This window comes from Haemorhous mexicanus, chromosome 5, assembly GCF_027477595.1.
Source record: "Haemorhous mexicanus isolate bHaeMex1 chromosome 5, bHaeMex1.pri, whole genome shotgun sequence".
In the NCBI taxonomy this organism is placed as follows: domain Eukaryota; kingdom Metazoa; phylum Chordata; class Aves; order Passeriformes; family Fringillidae; genus Haemorhous; species Haemorhous mexicanus.
The window spans coordinates 24,713,554-24,730,931 of NC_082345.1; the positions used below are offsets into that span (position 1 = coordinate 24,713,554).

Genomic DNA, 17,378 nt, shown 5'->3' on the forward strand with positions numbered 1-17,378 from the left:
TTTCATCTGAAGGCAAAATCAAACCATGCAGACCCCTGATGCAACACAATGCCAGGGTGTCAGGAGGCTTTTGGCTTGCCAAGAACCTAAAGGAAATATTTTCAGCCTGAGTCAGGTTGATGTAAATATTTTCTTTCTTTTTTCTTCCCTCTGAACTCACAGGTGAACCAGAAGTCACGGGTTTGGGCACCTTGGAAATAAATTTACAACATCAGCAAATGCTTTTTGAGTGCCCCAGTGAAGTGAGCAACTTGCTCCTTCCTTTCTGTCTTCACCCACGTGTGACTGCATGAACCTTCTGTCTCTGCAAGAGCACGACTTCTACTGCTCTGGCAGCAGAAAAACATGAAAGCACACCTGCCCCAGTTCTCCATCATTTTTCATCCCTGCACAGCAGGGGTGTGCCTTGGACCAGGGGGCTGTGTCAGAGATGCCTACAGTACTGCCACACGACAACAACTGCATTGCACCCACCCTGGGAGGACCCAGACCCTGGGGACAGGACATTGATGGCTCCAGGGACAAGAGCCCAGCTAGGGACACCATCAAGGAGTGCCGTCAGGAAGGGACAGCATGGGCTGAAGACTTTTCCCTCACCTCCACACATACAGCTGCAATATCCCCAGCATGTCCTGGCACAGAAACCAATAGGTCAGATTTTCACAGTGATGAACACAGGGGAAAAGAGAAACAGAGGGACATTTTGTGAAGGCTAAACACCCACACCAGCTTTGCAGAAGTTGTTTTCTTTCCACCTGCTTATTCCCACCCACTTAGGCAACTTAATACTGACTTTTCATTCATACTTTTTTTTTTTAAAAAAAAGCATTTGAAACAAAATGAGCTAATTACAGAGTAAATATTTAGCTTGAAATGAGCAGACAGATATTCAAAGCCATTTTCTGACATGACAGATGATCTGAAAGGAGCTATGCTGCAGGCATTGTGTGCCGATCAAACCCAATTTAAAAATACAAGGCATAGAAGCAAAAATAGACATGACCCCAAGCACAGACATCCCCACACAGGCAAATGTCTCCTGTCAAATGCCATGGGTGATTTCATGGCAGCTGAACCTGGAGGCACTGGATCTGCATCACCCACCTCTGAGAGTGCTGCCGTGGTAAACCAGTGTGAACAGCATTGAAGCAACATACAAACATTGCCCTGTCAGGGCTCATCCAGCTGCTCCAGTTTTGGGACCCCAGCATGGGCTTATACATATCCTGAAGACCTAAGGGAAATTCCTGTCCCCTTATGCACCTGACCTAACTTCTAGCTCTTGGTATGCTGGGTGGAACCTAAGTGACTTTTGCTAACTTTGCCACACCTAAGTTACTGTGACATTCAGCTGACAGGTGGGAAGCCAGGTAATGTGGGAAAAGTAACCTTTTCACCCTTAAGTGCTGAGGAGCTCATATCCAAGCAGTCACACCCCAGACATGCTGGGGTGCAGAGAGATGCAAGAGGAGCTGCATCCGCTTAGCATCTCCAGCTCCAAAGCCCACAGAGCACGCTTGGAGATCAACCTTTTCATAAAGGCTTTGGCTCATACCCTGGTGCCCCTGAAGCAGCCCCGAGCTTGCAGCAGAAGTGGACAGAGACCTGAGTCCAACTTTGGTGAGCAGGATTGGGAAACAGGAGCTCTAGAGCCACACACCACCCACACAATGGAAAAATCACCTCTGAATGGCTGGAGCCTGTGCTGGGTCCCTAAAGGAGGGAAGGGATATGACCAGATGTGGGTATGGACCCACATGGGAGATGCAGCTACAGGCAGGGCCTGGGGCAGCCTAGAAAGGAGAGGTATAAGAGACCTCACTACCCACACTTCACATGTGGGAAACCAGCAGGGCGTTTATGGGATTAGATGCAGAAGGGAAAAAGGCAGTAGCTCTGGGACAGGAAAAAGTGAGGAAATTCACATAGTATCCCTGAGTCACTGTGCCCACATCCTGGGGGGTGCACTAGCTAAGGAAGGCAGGGTCTCTACCAGGTCATCCTGATGTCTAATGACCCAGATATTTTGAAATCAGAAACACAAGCAGCTGCAGCGGTGGCGATGAAAACATGTGGCTCCTGGCAGAATTGTTCCCTAGTGCACAAATAGTAATGAAGACAACTTCAAGCGTGAGGTGCTAGTCTGGTTCTTCAAACTGAGGGCTGAGCAGAAGGCACCAAGTGGTCTTGTGGGCAGAAGGAGGTGATGTGCCTGCTCAGAGGACACAGCCCATCAGTCCTTCCACACCAGCCTCCAGCCTCTTCCCCTTGGCTGTCACTAAGGCAAACAGCCATCCCTGCTATCCTGTGCCTGAAGTTTGGGATGAAACTTCACAGAACTCCTTCCTCCTGTTGCCCAGTGCCAGGGCTACTTCATCACCCTTGCCAGTCTGTGTGGTCCCTTCACCTTTGGGTCAACCCTTTGATCCAATTTTTAGCATTAGCACCATGCAGACAATCCTTTGTTCCTCCAGATTTCCCACCAGGGACTTGGTGTTTTTGCAGGAAGCAGCTGTAAATTCAGACCCATCAGGCCGGGTCTGAGACTGGGTCCTGGGTTTGCTGTTCTTCACTGGTCAGTGACACCTGCTAGGTGAAAGAGAAGAAGCCAGTCCTGTCCCTGGTGTGGTCACAGACCCTCAGCACTGCAGCACAGCGCTGGCTCTAAAAATGGCCTTCCTGCTCATGAAGAGCCAGGAGATGCCTGGGATATCCCAGACCCACGTGCCTCGCTGTGGCTTTGGGAGGTGAGGGCTGGTAACTTCCAAGCTCTGAAGCCTCTCCAGGTTGTTTGTGGAAACACAAGTCCACAGAAAAGAGGTGTTAAAAAATAAATTGTAAAATGAAGTGGAGTAATAACTGTCCTGGGTAGAGGAGTCTCAGAAATGCCATGGCCTTGCCCTGGTGGGTAAGACAGCTCTGGGTATTCACAGCCCTGCTGAGTCCTGCAGTGAATCCTGTCAGGCTGGCTAGACCTGGCTTTATAGGTCCCTGTTCTCCTTTTAATTTTATCCAAATGGCCAGACTACTAAAGTACCACTCAAAATGTGCCTTTCTGTTTTTTCTGCCTTGCATCATCCTGTGTGCTCAAGCCCTGTTGTTCCCATGGGTCATTCCTTTGGGCACATTCATGGCTCTTGGTTTCTCTGACTTAGACGATGAGATGGCAGCTTTTAAAAGCATTTGTATTTTCCCCAGTGCCTGGAGAGAAACTGAGGCCAGAAACATTTCTGGGCATGAAACATGCCTCTGAGAATGTTAGGATTTTGTTCCATGAGGACTTCTTGGCTGTCAGAGGGCAGAAGCAAAGGATTTGGAAAAAGATAGATAACTTCTGTTCTGCAGCACTCCCTGAGCAGCCACCTACCACCAAGCCAATCAGTCAGGGCAGCATAGCAGAGCTCAAAGCTTGGGACCTGGTTGTTTGCAAAGCAGAAAATACAAGGTTCATCCACTGCCTCTTCTCTCCTCCTGGCAACTCTCATTGTATTTTGGGCACAGATGCTCAAACTCAGTGCTGGTAACTGTTCTAGAAACATGTGGCCCCAGGAGACCGATGGAGCGGCAGTGGCAGGGAGGGAATGACGTGGATGCATGTGGTGAGCAAAATCTCCAGGGGTCACATCAGAGTTCTACTATACCCAGACCCAGCTCTTATTCAGGACACACTTCCTGTGCACGCAGGATTGCTGAGATCTCAGCCTTGGCAGTGTCTATAAGGATGGTCCTGTTCCTCTAGAGCCTCTTAGCTGTGAGGATCGCCTGCAAAGGGACAGGAAGTCATAAAAAGGCACAAGATGATCAATATTTTACATTTTTCCAAAGGAAACCAAAGTTAAAATCCACCATGCATCTGTGCAGATCCAAGTAGAGCTGGACACTGCTACATCACAGGGACAAAGTGGCTCCTGGCTTTGCACCACGGCCACACAGTACATGTCCCTGGCGCCATCAGTCACCAGCAGGGAGAGGGATGCTCAGCCAAGGTGTTTCTCAAAGGACCTTTTTGTTTTTGTCAAAATGTTTCATTTCTAGTGGAGGTCATGGGGAAAGGCAGCTTCCAGGGACTTGCAAGCAGAATAAGGGCATGCCAGAGACAGGCAGGACTCCAGAGTATTTAGTTTTCTAAATGCACAGAACTCCCCAGTTCCCTCTTCAGTGCTAGATCACACCTGGCCTGCAAATCAGGGATGCTGGGATGTCCCACCTGAGACACCTCTCAGGGTGCTGCCATGGCTCTAAGCACCCCAGGCCATTGCTGGGAGCCATTGATGGTCACCACTACCACAATTTGAGCAGCTCTGGCCAGGCACAAATGTGTTCAGGCCCTGGAGGAATATTTGGCTTCAGTTTCATTTTCTTTGTTTTGAGGGCACCGTTCCTCAGAGGAATGCAACATACTTGAGAGCTTGAAGGCTCCAGGATCAGCCAGAGGAAAATCAGGAGGTCTGGCATCCCATCCCTGGGGTTATTTATGACCCTCCTTGCTACTAGGGATGCCTTACAGCTGCTGCCTCCATGCTGGTCTTTGGGGGGACAACCAGAGCAAGGTCCCTTAGCTCTGTGCTAAGGGACAGAAACTGAGTTTCTGCCCAGTTTTGATGTGAGGACGCTGGCTGATGGTTAGGAGGCCTTTCATGGTCCCCCACAGCTCATGGATAACGCTGGGGGCCAGTGACTTGCCAGCACAGGCCCCAGTACTTACTCATGCTGCTGCTGACAGGTACCAAATCCATAGTGCAAGAGGTATTTGATGTAAGAAGCCTGTGGGAATGGGGTTTTTCCCTCAAACCCTGTGGTAACTGCAGGTATTTGCTCTTTTCAAGTCAAAGCTCTCTGAGAGCCCAGGGCTGAAGAGCTATTTTGCACAGCCGCTCAGTGACCCGAATTGCTGAGCCGGGCCCTGCCTGCCTCCCCTCCAGAGCTAATGACCCTCTCAACCACAGCAGGACCTGGATGTCAAGCAGGGATGAGTCGGCTTCACCACAGCTGTCATCTCCAATGCTTCAAGGCTGTCTCACCCAATCTGACCCCGTGAAGTGTGTCAGACTCACCTCTCCGGACCACTGGGTGCACCAGCTCTCAGCTCAGCGTTGCTCACATCACACTGTTAGTGGGGAGCAAGCGGGTCATTTCTGTTCCTTTAACCCCAAACCCCCTTGCAGGTCCCCAGAAAAGAAAAAAGAGTGTTACCCCTGGGTCACAGCTCTGCAGCCAGCTCAGCCCTCACCCTCAAGGCCACTGTGCAAGTTCAGCACACACCAGCTTTTCCCCAATTCTGACTTTTTCATTTTGTCCCCAAACTTTTCGATCAGCCCTCCACAACACCCCTGTGCAAAGCTCTGCACAGATGGCACCGATTCTCCCTTTTCCTTTCTCACCTTCAAGCCCTGAGGCTGAGTGGGACCAGCAGAGCAGGCAGCACACTCACATTCACACTGGGGTGAGCCAAAATCCCTACCCAGCCCCTTGTGCTGTGGGCAGAGGCATCTGCAGCTGCTCTGCACTGGGGAAGAGTGTGGGGACAGCCGGCGGCATCGCGCCCACGTGAGCCATGCTCGGCCAGGAGCAAGGAGCTATTTCTGGAGAACAGCTTCTTGTGGAGCAGAAGCAGCAGAACTCAGAAGCACTGACCGAAAAAGAAAGGCCCTGGTGTTTTGAACGGGAAGTGAGGTTTCCCAGCCTCCCGCCAGGAAGGACGGGACACATCCTTGCAAAAATAAGAGAGGGCTGCAGCGCTCTGTGGCAGCAGGGCTCCAGAGGAGCTCAAAGGCTACTTCAGTAAGACCGTAAACATGCCAGATCTGCTGTTGTTGCAGAGCTCTGTGAAATCGGTGATGTCTGAGCGGAGTTCAGCTGGAGACCGCTGGTGCTATAAAAAACAAAGTGACTTTGGGCTTTGACGCTTCCTCCTGACACACAAAAAGGTGATTTGTGATTCAAAAGACAAGGAATTTATCATCAAAAGGAGCTGGGACAGAGCTCAGTGTTTACACAGGGAAGAATAAGACAGGCACCAAGACCAGATATATTTATACTCATCCATTAATAAAAGAAGCCAAATCAACCATACCTTTGTGCTAAAGTTAGAGCCCAGCACTCTGCATGTCCTTAAAAAGGCAAGAAAGGTTCCCTAAACTGGGACAGCTGCTCCCAGTGCCGGCTCTGTGCATCTCCTCCTTGGCACTCCGGCATCAGTGTGCTGCAGCAGGAAAGGGGCCAAGCGTGATGAGGCTTCTCCAAGTGGGAAGGCTGACTCCTAGAGTCTGGTCATGGGCTGGTGGCCACTGCATCTCAGGAGCCAAACAGTCCCTGCTGCACTGTCAGAGACCTGCAAGAGATGACTGCCTCTTGCAGGAAACAAAAATCATCCAGTATACTTTCAGCTCCAGTATTCTCATTGCTTCCCTGGTTATGGGGCTCACACAAGCCAGGAGCTTTCTCCTCTGCCGCTGGTGACATGGGGGAATGCTGGGCTTGGCACACTCAGGCTGGTTCTGGGGGCAAGGACTTGGTTTGTGGGGAAAAGCAAAGGGAAGAGAAGCAGTACTCGAGGATTTCAGGTTTGGGTCAAAGGGTCAGTCCAAGGCCAAGGTAGACAGACAGCACCAAGGACAGAGGATGGTCCATCTCCAGTGAGGTCAGCAATAGGGCTGAATGGTGCAAGTCACTGGAAGGTCCTGGATTAGTAACTGGCATTTAGAAATGTTTAGAAATTACTAACTGCAGCAAGTTCCTTAACCCACAGCTACAGCTAGAGTTGCCTGGCTTCACCTGCTGTGTGCTGGGGAATGTTACACCAATTGGCAGGAAAGACACAGAAAAGTCAGCTCTCTGTTCCTTGGGAGGTGCTTCTAGAAAGCAATCAATTATCCTTCCTGACAAATAACAGATGAGCTCTCAGTTGTTTTCCTGTTTCCCTTCTCTTCCCCCACCCAGTTCCAGCCCTCAAACGATGCTGGAAGCAGCAGGAGCCAGCACTGGACACACTATGCCAGAAATGATCACGTTTCAGACAAACTGAGAGCAATCACAAAAAATACATCTTGTCTAAATCAAAGTTAAGCACATTGCAGTTTTTCTTCTCCACACCCCAGTGAAACAGCTGCAAGCAACAACCAAGCCCAGCTGCAGAGGGAAGGAAACAGCTGCAGGCACACAGTGGAGCGGGGGTCACCTCTCACCTCCAGGACGCGATGAAGTTGTTGGCACTGCAGAATGCATTTCCCCTCCTGAGCTCACGCAGAAGATGCTACAGTTACATGACTGACCTTTGAGCAAGACATAGCACTAGATGGCCTCCACAGATCTCTTCCAACCCAAATAATTCTACAACTTTGCAATTTTTGCATAAAGACAGAAAGAGGGCATGCAAATAACTCTTCCTCCCACACCAGCTACTAAGCTAAGCTCTCCTATCAAAGGGATGCTCAGACTGCTATCTCTGAGCCAGTACAGTCAATAGAAGTCCAGTGGCAAAATCCTGAGAAGAAGTCAGCTTTGCTACTGGCACAGGGATCGGGACTTCTTCCTGAGCTTTTGGGTCAAATCTCCTGATGCAGCTTGTCAGTGCCAGCCTAAGATGCAGCCTTAGCAGTCACACTAACCTCACCCTTGAGCTCTTCTGCAAGCTCAGTTTGAATTCATAAATCATTTCAATATGACCCAAATGCTTTCCAGCAAATGTTACCATTTATTTTGACTCCATCCCACACTGCAGCAGACAGGCACAGCCGTGTGGCACCAAGATTCTTACTTGGCAGCCACACTGGTGGACCTGTACCAAGCCCCCTGGTACAGAGTCCATGCCAGGGCTATTGCCAAACCTTCTCCCCAGGTCCTTCCTGATGACAGTGGCACTGTCGCTCTCAGGTGATGCTACCTACACACATAGAAACAAGCACCATGGCCCATGATCTGCTGTGACTTATGTGATTTGTCTATTCCTTATTACAATTATTTACAGCTTATAGAAAGGGGGGATGCATTATATCAGCTGTGTTTGCTTCCTCAGCAAGCTTGCAGTGCATTTAAAGAACCTCTGCTTCCTTTGGTGAGCTCTACTTTTGATAAAGCACATTGAGCAATGCTGAATATTACAACACTTTTACTGACTAATTACTGAATTCCGGGATCAGCCATTTTACAGCTTTGCCTTGAAACAAGGGGAGGCTAGAAGACCTAGAGCTCCTTTGCTGTGCCTCTGAAGCCTGCCTCTATAATACTTCCTCCCAGTATAGCAGAGCTTCAAGACCTTTCCCAGTTCCACTGATGCAGAATCCTTTAACCAGCTTTTCTTCAACCATTATTCAGCCCTGATTTCCAAGCATCTAATTTTAGCAGTCACTGTTGAACATCCTCTTAAGTTATTGTTAGAATGAAATGAGGATCATCTGACAGGAACATATCCTTGGTAAATACTGGGAAGGAATGCTTAAGGAGCTAGCATACCTTCCTGCATCATAATCAACAATCCTACTGCCCAGGGACACACCTTATCCAACCCTTTTTGTTCCTGGTACCTTGCATTTCCAAAAGCAATTAAAACACCAGCCTCAGCTGTACTAGGCATATTTGGCTGTATCATTTTGCTCAGTTATTGTCTCAATAATCACTTTCAATTAGACACAGGGATTTATTATTTGCTATTTTTAGGATCATTTCAATGTTAAAGTCATCTGATTACACAGATCTATATTTGCTCGACATCTTTCACTGGAGGATTTGAAAGTGCTACATAGAATGTGAATGAATTTCTGCTTGTCTGCAGCAATACTTTTTTTACAGATAGGACAACAGGGGCAGCAATTAAGGGACATGTCCAAACTCCCAGAGGAAATTTACACTGACACAGGAACCCAGCTTCCAGTTGTGTGTGTTAGCTATTACACCTGTGCTAACACAGACAGAGGGAGGTTGGCCACACAGGCACTAAAGGAGATGCAGATACTCTAATTCGAAATGGTTGTCTCTCCTTCCACATTAACAGGCTCAAACACCAACTAGGCTTGGAGATAAAAAAAATGTAAAAAAAAAAGCTTCTTATCAAATATCAAACAATTCGCCTTTCTCTGCTAGTAAGAAGCAATGGGAAAGAATGGCAGGGAAAGGTGTGGATTTTCTGAGAGGTCAGTATAGGAACAGATGGGGCTGGGATTTTGCCAGCGTGAGTTGCCAAGGCCCCTTATCATTGTTTGGAAGATCCAATCTCCCAGCCCGTTCTTCACACCAGCTTCCCTTCTTTGTGTTTTACCTGCCAGGGCAACGCACCAGCGAAATTCATCCAGATGTGCTGAAAAACAAACAACACAGGGGAGCCAGCAGACTGGTGTTTCTCTCTTTTATTTAAAAACAGTGCTTCATTACCATTTGCAAAGGGTTAGGAAGGGTTTCCCCCCTTGCTTAGAGTTTATAAAAGCCAGCAACATGATCAATAATTTATACACATGGATAGTAATACAAAAAAAAGGAATAAAAGCTAAAGATCTAACTACTCCAACCTTCACAATTCCAGCTACTTGATAATAATAGGAATAACCCAATGAATACTGTATGGTCTGAAAGCTACTATACAATATGATACTTAACGAGGGAGGGCGGGAAGTTAAAGGCTGTCACAAAGCCCTGGGATGCAGATACTGCTTCTCCAGAGTCAGCAGGGAAATGGGACCCTGGGCAAGCGGCTCGGGCGTCCTAGGAAATGATCCAGGGGAAGGGAACGCATCCCCCTCGGGACACGTCCTGTCCCTGGCGGTACCTGGAATGGGAGGTGCTGGGGAGACTGCGAGAAGGGGCAAGTCTGTTGCTGCCATTGGAGGTGCTGTGGCATCTCAGCCTCGCACTGAAAATCTCCAAGTCTCAAAGAGATCAGCCTGTGAGGTCAGTAAAATACTCCACCAGCTCTGTATCACTCTATAGCCCTGGTTCTCATTTGTTATCAGCCCCCGGTTTAGCTCCAGCTATTTACAAGCAGGATTTATCATATGAAAAAAAAAAAACAAACCAAAAAAAACCCCCAAAAAACCAAAAACCAAATAAAGCCTAACAAAAACCCCAAACAAACAAACAAAAAAAACCAAGTCATATCCCCTGGGGTAAAAGAGGATGATTTTGTCACTTGATAACGCAGCCAAATTGAGCTGCCAAAACTAAAACACGCACACACACAAAATGCTGTGAACAGAAAAAAATAGAAAAATTTGACCAGAACTGAGACTACTAATGTGGGAGGCCTGATTTCTCTAAGGAATTTACTCCTCAGGGAAGCAACAAGCCCCTCCACAAGCAGAGAACTGGGAATCTGGCAAAAGATTTATTGACCCACTTCAGAACATCAACAAAAAATTTAAAAAGAAAAAACATTCCTAAGATTACCAGGCATTTTGCTGACTCTGACTACCAGCCAAATGATTATCTTGATGGACGGCTTTAGACACCAGCAATCTCCTGGTGAAATCAGGCAAGGTTTTTGGCTGATGCATTCCTGCTCTATCACAGGTTGAGAGGCAGCATGGGAAGCTGTCACCTGCACAAGCCTGGGCCAGCTGTAGCCCATGGCCCCAAGAGGACAGCCACAGGCAGAACTGGCAGCCCCAGCAAGAAGCTGTCTTCCAGGGTCAGCAGTGGCAACAGAGACGGGACTTGGCTATGCCGAGCCCCGTTTAGGCTGCCATTGATGCAGGCACTGCAGAGGGATGAGGGCTCTCCTGACAACTCCTGGCTGGAGCAAAGCATACCAAGCAGAAACCCCACAGCCTACTTGCAAAGGGCCCCATTTCACGCTCTGGCTATCGGACTCCTGCTTGCCTTGTTGACTGGAGTTTTCACTGTAGAAGAGAATTTTACTGGGGTTGGAGGGTGGAGAGGGCAATCAGTAAGGTGGGGATGTAGGGAACAGGCTTTTCAGACATTAACATCACCAAAAATAGTGTTTTATGCAACAAAGAATCAAGTCTCACTGGTGTATACTACAAAATGTTTGACATTATCCAAGAGCATGTCAAAAATGAAAACACAAAGAAGTTTACATTGGATGTTCATCTTGTTCACTAGGTTGGTTCCCCCCCCCGCCCCCTCCTATTTTAAAACAGTGCAAACAGGTAAAACACTTTAAAAATCACCCCTCTACACCAAGGACAGCATTCCCCAACCCTGCCAGGCTGGAGGGTCACAGGCAGCAGGTCCTCTGCCAGGCTGCCTGTGTGCTTTCCCTTTGGAGCTAGATTCAGCAAAAGCGCTCCCCAGAGCTGTTGTTTGAGTTTCCCTTTATTAAATTCCTAAGTGCTCCCCAAACCTGTTTTCCACTTGCCTCCATCTTCGTGGCTAGGATGGGAAGATACAGATAGGGATGGGCTGGGGAAAAACATGGGTAGAACTGGGAGGCTCTGCTTTGTATTCCCCACTGATAGAGCTCTGGGTGCTGGAATTGAAAGCCCAGCAGCCAGTGTCTCTTTTCAGACAGGGAAATGGCTTCATTAACCGTTCCATAACCAGCACTCAAGCCAGCTCCTCAGAAAACCCTCCTCAGCTCTCGCTGTACACTTCACATCCATGGATCTCAAAACAGGTAAGAAGAGGGATAAACTTCAACTTCACTTTAGGGACAGGGAAGCAAAGTCCAAAGTAGCAACATGACTGTCCCACAGGGACCCTTGAGGGGCCACTGACAGAGCCCTGTCTGAAGCACAGCTCTCAGACTCCAGAGCCAGTGCTCCTCGCTGGGCAAATCTGCTCCCTCTCAGGCACTGGAACAGCCAAGCCATAGCTATCTTTAAACATGGCTTTGTCTATCTGAACTCATGACACAGGACCCACCTGACTGCTTAACCTGGGAAAAGCTGGCTATAGTAGGCTCATACCGAGCTCCCCATTGCCTCCAGGTCCTGTCATGGCTTTTCTTAGAAAAGCTAACTCACCTACAACAGTGCAGCCTCCCACACATGGGGACCAGGACAACAGTTTGCTAATGTGCTGGGCATCAATATAACTTATTCCCAGTAGGGAATATGCTATACCAGTAGTAGTTACTTTATACCAGCACAACTGTAACTGCAAGGAAATACAGACCAGCACATTAAATAAACCAACTCTTCAACCCAAAATTTCATTTGTATATCATCATGTGCTGTCTGGACCTATTGTAAGACAGCACAAACGGCTACAGTTAAAGATACATTTTTTTTCTCTGCATCAAGAGGAATCCCAGATGCCACCAGACTAGAAGGTGACAAACAGCAAGCTATTTGCCAGGCTGCCTGTGCAGTTTCCCTCAGAAAGCCAAACCCTGCTTTGCAAGGGACCTGTGACTGCAGACCCATCACACGGACAAGCACTAGCTGCCATCATTCTAATGCAAGGGCCCAGATCAATTTATTAAACGTAATTACTTTTGCATAGGGAGATATAGGCTTTGTCCTCACTTCTTCAGAAGATGGATATAGCCACACCTTGGCTACTCTGAAAGCATCTCTAGCCAGTTCAAAACCCATCAGAGTGAAACTGGAGCTGTTGTTCAGCAACAGAGGAGAAAGGCCGAAGAGCTCTCCTGTCACACACAACACTCACTCAAGAAACCTTGCCATGCAAGTTTTTGGGAGGTCTGGTGCTTTGGACACGTGGAATCAGTGAGCTACCTCTGGCCCCCAGCCATGCAAGCGTCCTGGTGTCCCCTCTGCAGCTCAGCGCTGAGAGCAGGCAGCCAGGCTATCAGCAAGCTCCCTCAGGGGATCTTGCAGCATTAACTATGGAGCCACAGAGACTCCGGGGCTGCGGCTGCTTAATGCACCAGAGAAGCCCGGCAGGGAGGGGCCAGAGCAGGCCAGGCTCGGATACAGGAGGAATCAGGCTGGATGGTCTTAGAACAGTATTACTCGGAGATCGGGGCACCACGGCCCCCCAAAGGTTGGGTGCTTCTGTGCTAAACCCCTCACAACACATTCCTAATATACCTGGGCGGGCTGAAGCTGCCATGCATAGACTCTGCCAGGAGGCAGAAATGGGACTGGCCTCCCTACTCCCAGGGAGGCCAAGTGGCGGGGGGGATTGCAGGTGGCACTGCCAGGGCAGGGGAGGGCACTCAGGGTGGGAGAACCTGGCTTTTGGGGAGCCGCAGTCAGAACCAGCTGAACTGAATGTAGGAGAGGGGCAGTGGGGGAGCAGCTGCCCCGGCGGGGCTCTGCAGATGCTCCTGGGCTCACAGCCTGAGGAACTGCCTGCAGGAAGGGAAGGGATGGCCTTGCTCAGGCCCTCCATCCACAGTGGGGAGAACAAGTCCAGTAGAGGCTTTTGCTGCATTCCAGCTCCACAAGTCCCCTGGCTGCTCTGCAGTGGAAATAACTCCCTATGAATATGACTATCTCTGCCACAAGTCCTCCCTCTTCTACCCCAACTCAGGCAGTAAAAACCCCCAAACATGCCAAGTCTCCCTCATTTCCTAGATTTTGTGAAAGCCCCAACACCCTGTTCTCCCCCTCCCTATTTTCAAGCTAAAGTATTTATATACAAACAACAAAAAAATTGTCATAACAGCAACAAACCAAACTTTGGCTTGGGAAAAAAAAAGTAAAAAACCAACAATAAAACCACGAAAAATAAAAGGTGGCCAACAGGCTGGCAGTTTGGTGTCCCCTTTATCTAGCTATTCCTCCAGAAAAATCAATAGTTTCAGGGTCTCTAGCTTAACTAATGGCATCCCCATTCTTCCCATTTGAGGTGCCTGCACTCTGCTGTGCACAGAGAGGCTCCATGTATCACTGGGGAAGAGCAAAAAATGTGTGGTTGTGTGTGGCTGGACCAGGACACTCCCCCAGGAGCGAGACCTCTGCTTGCTGATGTTGTTTAGTGTTAAATGCAGGAATTTTCCTATTCTGTATCAGTGGTGGATGGAAAAGCAGGTGTTCAACAGGAGCTGGAGAGGCTCTGCCAACAAATCCATCCTCTGAGTTGCCCTTCTGAAGGCAGGAGTCACCCCAGCACCAATCCTTGGAGTCGAGGCAGCCCGGTACAATTACACTTCTGCATCTCTCCAGCATGCGATTAGAGCCTGCCTCTGACCACTGGGTTTACTGGGAGCACTCTTGGAGCCAGCAGCTGAACAGGGAGGTCTGGAGAGCAGCACCTCAGCATCACATCACAGCTCACAGTCATCTAAGTGTGCTGTCTTTGAAACACAGCAAATTCTCTGTCTGTGAGAGCAGAAGGGAGATGGTCTTGGAAGTTATGGACCCCTCAGCTAAATAGTTTCTATCCTTCCAAGTCTTCTAATATGTAGTGTCTATATGGACTCAGCAGACCAGGTGCACAACTTTCTGTGAGAAGCCGGGCAAAACAAACCCAGGGGCTCCAATGCAGCTATGGAAGGGCCTGAAATAGCTTGTGGTAAGAAGTTCCTATGAATTCAGAGCTTGCATGAACTGCTTCTGCGATACAAAACTACTTCAGGATCTTTAGTTATAAAAGATCCTCTTCCCCCACACAAACCCACAAGCTTGTCCTTCCTACCTCGAGCAGCTTATGTGCGACTGGTTTTTCCTCACTCAAGTTATTTGAAATAGATTACTTGCAGAAGCACCAAAGCAGCCCAGGATGAACAGGAGCAGAGCCCCTGCACGCTGGGCCTCAGAGCATGTGCCATGCTCAGGTCTTCTGCTCGCTTTATTCCTCTGCAAGGCTGCTGGTGCTTCACCTCCCCAAGTTTAATCACTTGCTGTCCACAAGGTACTCTGTCTGATCCTGCAACGCATCTGCCACTCCTCGAGGAATGAAGGGGTGGAAAGAGACAGCAAGAGAGAAAGGTCTTCAAAAAGAGGAATGAAAACTATGACAATTACAGCCACCTGCAGCGGACAAAAATCAGCAAGTAAAAGTTCTGTGTGTGGGGAAAAGATCATCCTTATCAAAAACTCCTTTCAAAGTCTTGTCCCCTATAGAGCAGGTACCAGCTGAAGTCTTTGGGCAGGTTGAGGGACTCTTCTCTTGCGAAGTCTAAAGTTCTGACACTGCTGAAACTGTCACAAACCTGTGCGCGTCAGATGGTGATAAAGAAAGTCTCTGCATTTCCCCCATTTCCAAACGTAAATGACTATTTCCCACCAGTATTCAGGTCCCAGCCACAGCAAAGGGTGCTTCCTCCTGCAGACCAGAAACACAGCAGGTGGAGACTTCTCCCTCAGGTCCTCCTGTCTCACAGGCACCAAGCACCAGATCCAGGGAAGTAACTCTGTCTGCGTGTTCCTGATTAATTGCATGATATCAGTTTCTAACAGCTTTCCTTATCGCTAATCGCCTTTTCCGTGATTGGTAGGATAAGCTATGCACCAACATACAGACACGGAAATGCATTATTTTTACCACAGTTTAAAAAACCCCAAAAATGAAAACAAAACAAACAAACAAACAAAAAAAAAAAAAAAAGCACAATCTTTGGAACAAAAGAATTAAAGGCAGAAATTTAAAGGAAAAAAAATACATATTCAAAGAACATAGTGAGGTATAAAAAAGTATTTTCTCTTTTGCTTTTTTTTTTTTTTTTTCCTCCTCAACTTGCTATAGAGTTCCTCTACTAGTAAATATTGCAATAGCCAGGCCTCATGAACTGGGGGGGCTGTCCCACTTGCAGGGGGCTCACGTCACTTCAGTAGGGGGCAAATCGGCTGTAGCCACCTCGGTATAAACTCGCCTGTAGAAATGAAATGGGAGAAGAAAAGGTTGTTAGGAGGAGAACTGTGAGGAGCTATCCAGGACAGCACCCAAATGCTTCTGGAAAGACCTGTCATGGCACTGACCCAATTCCATGAGCACCTCTAAGAAGCAAGAAAGAACTCTGCCTGCAAAACCAAAGATGTGGCTCAGGAGAGCATGCTCACAGCCAGCCAGCTGGAGGTGAAGTTTGGCAAGTCTTGGTGGAAGGGAATTCAGTACCAGAGTGGGGACTCACCAGTCCTAATCTCAAGCCAGTTGTCCAGGCTTCCTTTAGAGACTGCGGAGACCAGAATTTCTAGGATGCTCTTCACCTCACCTCAAGGTAAAGGTCTAAAATAGATATGATGACTGGGTATCCTAGAACTACCTGGTTTTCCTTCATTGACCCTAAAGAGAATCCATATGATGAGCTGAGGCTGAAATGGAGGTGCTACATTGCAGACAGATATCTATTTTTAGGTGTCTTTTTCTCTGAGCACATTTGTATTCCAGCCTTTGCAACAACACAGATACTGCGCTGGCTAGCAGATGGGCAAGCATGTGTTTTCAGCAAGCTGCTCCACTCCTCCCCGATGCCAGCATACCTCATCCTGCCCTTGCATAACTACTGCTGGCATACAGGACACTGCATCCTTCCACTAGTGCAAGAGGGAACCAAGTGAAGCAGCTCTACTTCACTTGCAAGATGTCACAAGAACAACTTATTCCCTTGCTTTCCTAGAACTGAAAATGGCAAAAAAGGGTATCCTGAATCTCTAACTATTGCTGATTTTTGCTCTATGTATCACTTCAGTACAGTTCTACTGATTCACCAACAATGTTCTGGCTCCTGGCAGATCTGCTGGCTATTCCTTTTCATTTTTTATGGTACCAGATGATGTGCAAGATCGAGTAATAACTGGTCTCCTACAGCCTGGTTCCTTTCTTAGTGTACACATAGACATGAATGTGGAACAACTGGGAACCCAGCACTGCTGCTAAGGACCTCCTCCCTCAACAAAGAAGTTTTTCTGGGTGGGTGAGGTTTCATTGCATGATACCCAGTGGCTGTTCCCCATGCTGGAAATGAGAAACAGCACAAGAAAGAAAATCCCACTTACCACAGCGCCAACTCCGTAGCTAGCGGCAGGGGCAAGGGCATGGTAAGGATCTGCTGTGTACACCCTGCCATAACTGAAGAGAGGGAGAAAAGATAGAAAAAGAAAAAAAAAGTCACTTGGGAGGGGCAGAGAGCTGTCTGACCACAGGTAATGGAAGCAGCAGCATGCCCTTGCAGACACATGTATGCATCCATGCACACACAGGCACGCAGGCAGCTCCTCTGCAGAGAGATCCTATGAGCATGCTGCCATGCATTGTATGAGATGGGCAAGAGAATGGCCTGCCAGGAGGAATGTGGCACAGGCCATGAGCCTGACCTGCAGGAAAGAGATCAGGACCTTTGAAATGTCAGCTAGTGCATCCCTTACTTTTGGGGAATTGCATGATGCAGTTAGGGACCAGAAGTGACTGCTGGCACTAGTGCTACTGGCACAGTAACAGCTGCTAAATGAAAGCAGTGAGGGATTCTCCACTATGACAGGAATATAAACTTTAAGGTGCTAGGATTAAAACATGGCCTCACTGCACAGGCAATGAAAAATCTTAAGGCAAGCACTCTGACGAAGACAATCCTTTGT

The 17,378-nt window shown here is 48.3% G+C and overlaps 1 protein-coding gene across 14 annotated transcripts in view; it reads right to left on the minus strand.

The window, feature by feature from the left end:
- Nucleotides 1–9,326: 9,326 nt before the first annotated feature.
- RBFOX2 (RNA binding fox-1 homolog 2) overlaps nucleotides 9,327–17,378 on the minus strand; it is a 171,092-nt gene continuing 163,040 nt past the window's right edge. For 13 of the 14 annotated variants that reach the window (XM_059846315.1, XM_059846326.1, XM_059846312.1 and 10 more), the window contains 2 exons: nucleotides 16,800–16,872; nucleotides 9,327–15,676 (listed from right to left, as the gene is read on the minus strand). In XM_059846315.1, the coding sequence (XP_059702298.1) occupies nucleotides 15,632–15,676; nucleotides 16,800–16,872 (118 nt within the window). In that variant the 3' untranslated portion in view covers nucleotides 9,327–15,631. Of the gene's footprint in view, nucleotides 15,677–16,799; nucleotides 16,873–17,378 lie in introns of those variants that run through there. The other variant, XR_009486503.1, reaches the window with a different exon arrangement.